The 10,127-nt window shown below is 41.7% G+C and overlaps 1 protein-coding gene across 4 annotated transcripts; it reads right to left on the reverse strand.

The window, feature by feature from the left end:
- Positions 1–201: 201 nt before the first annotated feature.
- LOC131020455 (uncharacterized) lies at positions 202–4,008 on the reverse strand. Of its 4 annotated transcripts, none has more exons than XM_057949262.1 (7): positions 3,028–4,008; positions 2,366–2,460; positions 2,139–2,196; positions 1,629–1,697; positions 1,434–1,529; positions 895–984; positions 202–544 (listed from the first exon to the last, which is right to left on the reverse strand). In XM_057949262.1, exons 2-7 carry the CDS (start codon positions 2,458–2,460, stop codon positions 455–457), a joined length of 498 nt encoding a protein of 165 aa, XP_057805245.1. In that variant the 5' UTR covers positions 3,028–4,008; the 3' UTR covers positions 202–454. The 4 variants fall into 4 exon arrangements, with proteins under 4 accessions (XP_057805245.1, XP_057805243.1, XP_057805244.1 ...); XM_057949260.1 differs by having other exon boundaries at positions 2,312–2,460; XM_057949261.1 differs by having other exon boundaries at positions 2,834–4,008.
- Positions 4,009–10,127: the final 6,119 nt, after the last annotated feature.

A 10,127-nucleotide genomic window follows, 5' to 3' on the forward strand; every position in this document is an offset into this window, starting at 1 on the left:
AAACCAAACAATTGCGAAGGTATTAGTTGTATTCAAATTGGAAACCTTTTATCTCCCTCTCACGGGAATAAATAATAAATAATTAAATATTGAGATCACCTTAGAGAATATATTATGTGTCTTTTAAAGAAGATGCATGAATACATATTACAAGAAAAAAAGGAAAAAAAGTATATAAAACCTGTGTGATAGTATTGCTGGTTGGGACTAAGTCTAACTGACATATCCATTAAAATAACAAAATGTAGCCCAACATCGGAGCAGTCATCTTCATAAGATAATAATTTCCATGACTAAAAATATAACCAAGTGGCGATGGACATGCAAGAAAATACAAGCATCCAGTTTAGTCTTACTCAAATTAGGGAATAAGGAAGGAAGTGGGTGAGAGAGAATAATGCAGCAATGAGTTAGCTTTTGCTCAAATGAAACATTTCAAGTATTCATCGTCCAGTCAGTCGAGATTATCACTCAATTTTTCATCAAGCACGTTTTCAGTTTCTTGATTTAGACCTCGACTTCTGCTAGCAAAATCCAGGTAACCCTGCCACAGATCAAAACTGCAACGTAAAGTTCCTACGGAACAATGTTGGAACATAAAATACAAAGGTAATGATATATGTCGGATACATTTCTTCCATTTCTTTGCTAAAACTAAAACTGCTAAATTGCTAATCCTTGAGAAACAGAACCAACATTTATATCATCTTTGAGAAAATATTGAACTTCTGATACAGGACTTTCGTGTCCTAGTATTTCAAATACTTTTACGCAAGAATTTGTGAGGAACATGACATTGACTCATTTTTACGAAAAGATACATATTAAATGCATTAGGAATGCGTGATCCAAACTGGGTAACCAAAAAATATAGAGGGGAAATTGGATTGATACCTGAAGAATTCCCACAGCTGCAAATTTGTCCATAATTGTCTTGAGTTGTACTGGATGTAATGTCAATGGCTTCAAGAGAAACTCAACATTCTGGAACATTCATTAATTAAAAGCTTCAACTCGTGCAAATAAAAACTTTACAACTTCTTTTTTTAAATCATGAAATATAAAATACCCTTAATGAATAACAAATCCAGATCACTGACAAACTAGCAGCCCTAAAAAATGTGGGTTTCATACACGCAAGAATTGAACATGTAGGATCCTTATAATAATGCCCAGAGTCTTGCACGGGAACAGCACAACCACGGTAATTGAGATTTATTACTGTCTTCAAGTGCACTCAGAGCTGGAAACATAAACTTTGATATAATACCAAGTCCAAATGATAATAGTTTTCTAAGATGGTGCTAATTGCTAAACCAAGCAAAACTCAACACTTCCACAGTTATCTGAATGACTGAATGTATTTGAAGCATCTTCTTAACTAATTGCAAACTGATATAACCAAAAATAAAGTAGAAACAAGAAGCTTTCACCTTTGATGTATAGCACTCATCCCAGAATGTGTACTTCAAATCTTCAAACTTCCCTGTTTTATTGAGATCATCAATAAAAAGCTTCATTTGCACTGCCTGCAAAATTTGCACATTTGAAACTCACAATGAAATGAGAAAATATTGAAGTGCGTGAAAATTAAGGTAAGAATGATGTGCAAGATGAGGGCCACACACATCTGGGCTGCTCTTCTGCCTGTCGAAAGGATAGCCAATGACAAAGCCTTCCAGGGAAAGTTCAGAGATCTGCATGAATACAAGAATAATCAGCAAAAATGAGTATAAGCCAGCACGAGAACCAACAGTTGGGCATAAGGGGGAGGTATTACTGCACCAAGCATTTCATGGAAAAAAGTTGAGAAACACAAAACAACTCTAACAATGAATCATCTAAAGGGGATATACATTAATGACAAGAAGATGCCACAATGTATCAAAAGTTTAAAGCATCCACAAAAGTCACGAACAAATTTGAAATAACTAGTTTCAATAAGATCATGGTTGCAACTAGAGATTTTTTTGTAGCATAAAATCTGCTCTTTACTGAAAACAAGCACTACTATATTAGTATATCAAAAAGTTTAGCATATCAATCCATCTCTCCCAATCAAGATTCTAAATGGTAAGCAATAGTGCAAAGCACAAGTAATACCACATCATACTAAGAAGAATACTAAAAATGCTCACCAAAGTCTGGAAATCAGAAGATATCAGGTCAATATTTGTTCTTTTACGTACAAGGACACTGCAGCCAAACAAAAATCAACATCATATAAATCAGAATGTACATATTTGCAAACACGTTTTATAAGTCCTTTTTAGGGGGAAATTATGAAACAGACAAACTAGCCACCATTAACCTTAGGGGCGATGCAGTTTTGTTATTATCATCAGATACAGAGAGGCCCACGTACTTATCACCTACATCCAAGCCAAGCAAACGGCCTCTTTTGACCTCACTTGCCTTTAACAATTCTTGATACAATTTCAATGGCTTCAAGTACTTCATCTGTATCAGTTTTTGCACAATCAGCGCCATTAACGACTATTACAAGTTTACAACTACATACTGAGATCAACTGGGAGGATGCAGTTCAACAAAGTCGACGAAAATTGTACCAGCAGATAGAATACACACATATAAATACATACATCTATATCTATATCTATACAAAAGCTGAGTACATCCATGTTTGAAGGTGTTACCTTCTGTCCAACGTGCTATGTATTTACATGAAATGTCCAATGTGTAATCTGCTATGTATTTATATAAAAAAATAAAAAATTGTTGTGCTTTAATTTCCAAGAATACAGTGAGTCTTGGAGCCCAGGTTTGGCATCTAACAATCTATTGGGTAAACATAGAATTTGATAGTTAATACCTAAATTCTGAGATTTTGAGCTTGGAGCCGATGAGAAGCCTCCAAGCTTCGCCCCTATAAATATGAATGCTTCACTCCCAATTCAGATTTGCAATCACTTTTTTACATTAGCTATTTCACAAACGCAATCCCTGTTTGGATTTCTTCTTCCCCATCGTCGCCGACAAGCGGCCGAGAAGGAGGATGTGATTTACCTGCTGTTGACCGTTGGACTAGGGGCGGCGTTGGAAACTACTGCTGCTGTGGAGTCTCCGGGCGGAGGCGGGGAAACGCCGACCGGCGGATAGGAGAGGGAGAGCAGAGTGGCAGAGTGAAGAAAGAAGAAGAAGCAGAGTGATGAAGTTAATCACTCCCTATTTCCACCTATCATTAATTTTGAAAGTCTCTAACAAAAATCAAAACCTTTTTTATTTAGAGAGAAGGAGAGGTGGTGGTGGCCGGAAATTAGTAGAAGGGATTGTACGGCGGCGGGATGGAAAATTTGCAGAGAAGAACTGAAGGTTGGGGATGGAGGCGGAAATGGCAGAGTGGATACTTTTTTTATGTTTTCTTTTCCTTTTCTATTTTTCCTGTTTCGACAGTGTATTTTCTGTTTATTTTTATTATTAAGGATAAAATACTTATTTACACACACAAGACAAAATTAGAATAAATATATTTTTATTTTTGTGGCTAACATTATTAAACATAGTAGTAATTACTCATAGGTTTAACAACTTTTTAATAATATTAATTTCCATTTAGTTCTTACCAATAGAATTTTGGTTTAGTTATTGTTGAGATGAGAATAAACGATATTAAAGTACAATACTCAAGTTGCAATGAACACAAGATACATCTCAAGAAATTAAATACTAGTACAACAAATTACATCATACTCAAATCAAATACTCCTATATTAGAAGCTGACGTGGAAGAAGACACTCTCTGAAACAATTAAAGAAGAAGAAGACATGAGTGTTTTGTATTATCTGATTAACTGGGACGGAAGCAACGAAGGAGATGGGTCTTGAAAAAGGAACAGGAGGCGAAGATTCGCAGCTTCACGGCTCCTTTTCGGACGGGAGTGACGAACGGCCGCCATGCTTTTAATGTTTGCTTGGGATGAGACATGTTTGTTTCTAGTATTACCAAACTTTTTTGTTGTTTTATAACTCATTCTGATATTATTTGGGAGTTGGGAGGGGTTTTATAGGGGGACCTGAACTGAAAAATAAAAATATTGTCGAGGAGACGCGCATAATTTTTTAAGTTATAGTTTACTGGTTCTTCCTTACGATCCAAACGCGGCGGCCATTTGCGGAGGAGGGGAGTGAACCTTTCCCCACAAAACTAAAATTAAAACTAAAAATAAATAAGGAGAAAAATATAAAGTCACGCAATGAAGGCATGTGGATGTGGAACCAGTCAAATCCCATCCATCTTTAACTATTAGGACTCAGATTCCTTTAAGGCCTGTTTAATATGGGTTTATAGGTAGGATAAATTAAATTAATACAGATTAGTGTGATGTTTGATATCATGTGCAGTTAATATGGTCAACTCCTACTCAAAATGTTATATCGTGTTGAGAAGAACAATTGATTCTGTAGGATCCAATGTTGAAGGGCGAATGGAGAGAGGTGAGGAAGAGAAGGGTAGCTTATCCTCGTTCCGAGAGTAACCCGGTAAGGCAGAAATTCCATCCTAATCCTAGGAACCTTAATCACAAGAGAGATGAAGCCAGGTACGGAGCAGCAAGTGGTCGGAGTCGGCATGCGAAGGAGGAGGTTTTTGGTGAGATGGAGAGGATGACTACCTTCTTCTTTAACAACATTCCGGACGACTGTAGTTTCGACTTCCTTATGAGGAAATTTAGTGAGGTGAGGAAACCTGCGGATGTTTTCTGCCCCAGGAAAAAAGATTTGAAAGGGAAACCTTTCGGTTTCGTTAGGTTTGTTGAGGTCAAGGATCAGGAGAGTCTGCTGCTTCAACTTCAATCCAAGGTTCAGCAGGAGAACAGTCGCATCACAAGTGAAGGATAACGGGGTGGATGAAAGAAGAACCAAGGCATTGATTTCACCCAAAGGAAGGAGGAAAGAGGGGATCTCTTTTAAAGATGTTGTGACAGGGAAGACGAGGGGTGAGACGTGTGCAGATGAAGTGGTTCAATTTCAATCTTGCGAGGAGGAGGTGGCGTGGATGGAAGGAGCTTTCACCGGTTTTATCAAATCTGAATTCCTGTGGGAGGACATTAAGGACGAGATCAATAGTGAATGTGCAGGGAAGCTGAAGGTTAGAAATTTGGGAGGTAATATGGTGTTAATATGCAGCACCTGCGAGTCCTCTACGGAAGCAGTGTTAGAAGTTCTTGACGAGTGGCGATCCTTTTGGTTGCAATGGTATCGTAAGTGGAAATACGTTGATGTTTGCCAAAACCGAGTGATCTGGACTAAATGGCTGGGCGTTCCCCTTAATGCTTGGAATCCAAGATTTTTCGACATTGTAAGTGCTAACTTTGCGAGGGTTCTTAAAATCGAAGAGGGCACAAGAAATCGAGAAAATCTGGAGTTTGCTTTCGTTCAAATTTCCACTGGGCTTCGTTCTGTTGATAGAGTTGTGGAGTGCCGGATTGACGGCGCGAGTTTTAATATTCGGATTGAAGAAGTGAACGATAATTCACTCCCGGAGCCAGTTCAGGGCGACGGCGAGGAGCCATCGGAATCTGACTCCGAGTGGTCAGATTCTGACGAATCTCAAGCACCGGCGAATGCGTGCATCAGGAGTGAGGACGATTGCGCCGACAATGAGTGGGAAGTTTCAGTCTCCCAGTTAAACCTCTCGAATTCGGGAAGAATTGTCGTCAAAGACACGATGACCGAGAAGAATATTATGGAGAAGGAAGATACACAAAGCTCGAAGGGAATATCATGCAATGTTCCATACCAACAGGGACCCCACCTGTCGGTTGTTGCGGCTGGGTCGGTTCTCGGAGTGCAGTTGGGCCAGCAAGAAGAACCATATCCGAATGGGGATGAGAGACAGTCTAAAGCCCAAGAGATTAGCTATGCATGGGCCGAGGCCCAAGTCCAAGGGTGCGAAGCCCAACAGACGAAAGTGCTATTACGCCCACCTTTCCAGAATTTGGGTCAGTCAAACTCGAGTATTAGTGCAACTTTACAGCCTCAAACCCTTGAGATAAATCAACAGGGCATTTGCTGCGCGGAAAATGCGATCCGGCTGGAAGATGTCACGAATTTGGAGGATAAAGAAGTAGGAGGATGCTCGAATGGTGAGGATGGGAGGAGGGGTGATGTGTGCACGGCGTCGAAGGTAGGAGCTGAGAGTGGAGGTGCTGGGTCGCGGGAGGCGCACGGGGTAGAAGGAGGTGGGGGATCAAATCGAAAAGCTAAAGGAAATGGTTTGGCAGCACAGAAAAGGGGGAACAAAGGTAAGCAGAAATTCTTGAGGAAAAAATTGCGTGCAATCACTAGACAAGAAGAAATACACCGATGGGGAGAGTTCATCTCCCAAATTGAGCCAAATCAAAATGAGCAGAGTGTTCAAGAGGGTAACAGTCTTGTTTCTGGTGTTCTCAAGGAAGAGGAAAAAAGGGCAAAAAATAGGGAGGAAGCTCTGAAAATTTGGCAATTTGGCAAAGAGATAGGGCTCTCAAGCGACCTGCGAGATGACGAGATGGTCGATCAGATAGTGCTTCAGCAGATGAATGGGAATGATGCTCAGGGTCTGGGGGTCGAGAGAGAGGTTAATTAATGAATATCATGTCCTATAATATAAGGGGGCTTGGGAGCTGTGCAAAAAAGAGGGATGTTGGTGAGCTTATCAAAGCCAATAAACTTGATTTTTGCTTTCTACAGGAATCAAAAATGGAGGTGTTTGAGGAACATATTTGTAAGGTATGGTGGGGTACGAGTAATTTCGATCATGCTGTGAGGAATGCGGAGGGCCGATCCGGAGGTATTGTTTGTACCTGGAACAGAGACACTTTTGAGGCGTCGAGTAAATGGGATGTCCAAGGCGCAGTGGTGGTGAATGGCTGCTGGAAACAAGGTAACATTGAGTGTTGTTTTGTTAATGTGTATGCCCCGTCCAGCTATGCGGATAAACTCAGATTGTGGGATGTACTGAGCACCATTGTTGAGCAAAATGCAGATCGATGCGTTTGTGTTTTGGGTGATTTTAATGCGGTTCGAAAATCCAATGAAAGGGTGGGAAGAGGCGACACTGGTGGATTATCTGAAGTTAGAAACTTCGACCAGTTTATTCGTGGGTGTGACCTGTCGAAAATCCCGTTACAGGGAAGAAAATTTACTTGGTACCAACCCAATGGCGCGTGCAAGAGTAAATTGGATCGTTTTCTCGTTAACGATTGTTGGATGCGAGAGTGGGAAACTTCTTGGTGTCGCGGCCTTCAACGATCCTTGTCGGATCACTGTCCAATTATTCTTTCCACAAATTCTTTTGATTGGGGCCCGAAACCATTTCGCTTCTTGAATACGTGGATCAATCACCCGGAGTTTGAGATGGTGGTCAGGAAAGCTTGGGCTGAGAACGATATGGATGGGTGGAAATGCTTTGTGGTCAAGGAGAAACTCAAAAAACTCAAAGGAATCTTGAAAGCCTGGAATAAGTCAACATTTGGTTCTGTCGACCAAAGAATCAAGCAGCTGAAAGATGAGTTACTGGTTTGGGATTCTAAGGACGACAACGTTGGTCTGGCGGAGAATGAGATCATTAGAAGAAACGAGATTAAAGCTTTGCTTACCTTGAAAATGAAAGATAAGGTGAGTATTCTGCAGCAAAAAGCTAAGGGTAAATGGCTGCTGGAGGGAGATCTTAACTCTAGTTACTTTCATAGAGCTATTTTGGGGAGAAGAAAGAAGAATGAGATTTCAGGGCTGACCTTCGATAACCAATGGATTTCTGAACCAGAAATTGTAAAGAGAAAGGTTAAAGAATATTTCGAGAGGTTTTTCAGGAGGAAAGTTAGACATTTACCAGCTTTCCCCAGCAACCTCATGCAACGAAGACTGCCAGATGAGGATAAAAGGTGGCTGATTCGGGACTTTGAAGAGGAAGAGATTAAGGAAGCGATCTGGAACTGTGAAGGGAATAAGAGCCCCGGCCCGGACGGTTTCAACTTTGCTTTCTGGAAATCATCGTGGGAAATTGTGAAAGAGGATCTTGTACAGGTGATGAGGGAGTTCCATGCTAACGGGAAACTTCCTCATGGAAGTAACCCGTCATTTATTGTCTTAATTCCGAAATCAGAGGGTGCAGGGAAGCTCGAGGAGTTCAGACCTATTTCATTAATCAGCAGCCTATATAAAATCATCGTTAAACTTCTTGCTGCTCGAATGAGTAAGGTGATGGGGTCAATCACATCGGAGAATCAAAGTGCGTTCGTTGGAGGCCGTTTTATATTAGATGGCGTGGTTATCTTGAATGAAATCATTGCCGAGGCAAAGAAGAAGAGACTTAGCAGAATTATTTTCAAGATAGACTTCGCGAAGGCGTATGACTCAATTGAATGGGACTACTTAGATGCTATGCTCGACTTGCTCAACTTTGACCCCCTTTGGCGGAAGTGGATTATGGGATGCGTTTCGACGGCTTCCGCCAACGTCTTAGTGAACGGGTCACCATCTGGAGAATTCAAAATGGAAAGAGGCTTGAGGCAGGGAGACCCGATGTCTCCTTTTCTTTTTCTTATCGCGGCGGAAGGGCTCCATGCACTGATCGAGAGATCCATGGCAAAAAATTGGCTGACACCGGCGGTTATTGGTAAGGAGAAGGTCTGTATTTCTCATTTACAATATGCAGATGATACTATTTTCACCCTTGATGAGAATGAAAGGAATGCAACAGTGGTTAAAAATCTCCTCAATCTGTTCCATTTTATATCGGGTTTAGGAGTTAATTTTGACAAGAGCAGTCTGTACAGTGTGGGGGTGGATGAAGCAAAGGTGCAGCGAATGGCGGAGGTGCTTAATTGTAAAATGTCTGTGCTACCGTTTAAATATCTTGGGGTCATGGTCGGAGGTCGTAGCAATAGTGTTATTAATTGGAATGGCGTTGTTGAAAAAGTTCGAAGGAAAATTGGCGGATGGGAGAAGAGGAAACCTTCTTTGGCAGGTCGTATCACGTTGATTAAAGCTGTCTTGCAAGCAATACCTATCTATCAGCTCTCGTTCTCTTGTGTCCCAAAAGCGGTTGTCAGGAGCCTTAACTCTTTATTTATCAAGTTCTTGTGGGGTGGGGGCAGGGAAACTCGGGGGCTATTGCGTGGGTTAAATGGGATGTCCTCTGTTTGGGGAAAAGTGAAGGAGGGCTAGGGTTTAGGAATCTGGAATGGTTTAGTTCGGCTCTACTTTGTAAGTGGGTTTGGAGGTACTTGGAAGGAAAAGAGGCCTTGTGGGTTAAGGTGGTGAGATCAGTTTATGGTGAGGTTTTTTGGGGGGAGGAGGGGCTGAGTTGTTTGGGTGGGGGGTGGTGGCCGAAGATTCTTGGTCTGGGAGGGAGAACGAGTAGGGATTGCTTCTTCCAAAACTTATCTCGTTGTATTGGTAATGGGAGGGACACTAGTTTTTGGGGTGATAGATGGGTGGGGACTAAACCTCTTAGGTTTGTTTTCCCGAGGCTTTACCGGTTGTGTGTTGATAGAGAGGTGTCCATTGAGCAGTCGGGAAATTGGGTTGAGGGGACGTGGGAGTGGGAGTTTAGGTGGACAAGGCAGCTGTTCGAGTGGGAGAGAGGTTTGCTTAATGAATTATCGATGATTATTTCAGGTGTTGTGATGCAACAAGAGTCGAAGGATAGATGGCGGTGGAATGCAAATAAAGCTGGGAGCTACACGACCAAATCCGCCTACGCTGTCATCGCTGCAAAGGAGGCGGAGAACTCACCAAATGTTAGCTCCAAAGAGGTGATTGCGAAGATCTGGAAGGTGGCGGCTCCACACAAGGCTAGAGTTACGGCGTGGAGATGCTTGAAAAATAGGTTGGCAACATGTGACAACCTCCTCAAGAGAAACATGAAGCTGAATGTGGAAGAAACTTGGTGTAATGCCTGCATTTCAACGGAGGAAACGGCGGACCATCTCTTCCTTCGTTGCCCGAAAGCAGAGATGATCTGGAACTCTATTCAAAGATGGATTGGTTTTTGTACTGTCCGACCGAGGACTGTGGTGATGCACTTTTCGACGTTCTGTTACCTTGGAAGAGGGAAGAAGTGCCGAAAGTTCTTACAGATGCTTTGGACTGCTACCATTTGGCTCATGTGGGAAAAAAGAAAC

The sequence above is a fragment of the Salvia miltiorrhiza genome, chromosome 4 (genome assembly GCF_028751815.1).
Source record: "Salvia miltiorrhiza cultivar Shanhuang (shh) chromosome 4, IMPLAD_Smil_shh, whole genome shotgun sequence".
In the NCBI taxonomy this organism is placed as follows: domain Eukaryota; kingdom Viridiplantae; phylum Streptophyta; class Magnoliopsida; order Lamiales; family Lamiaceae; genus Salvia; species Salvia miltiorrhiza.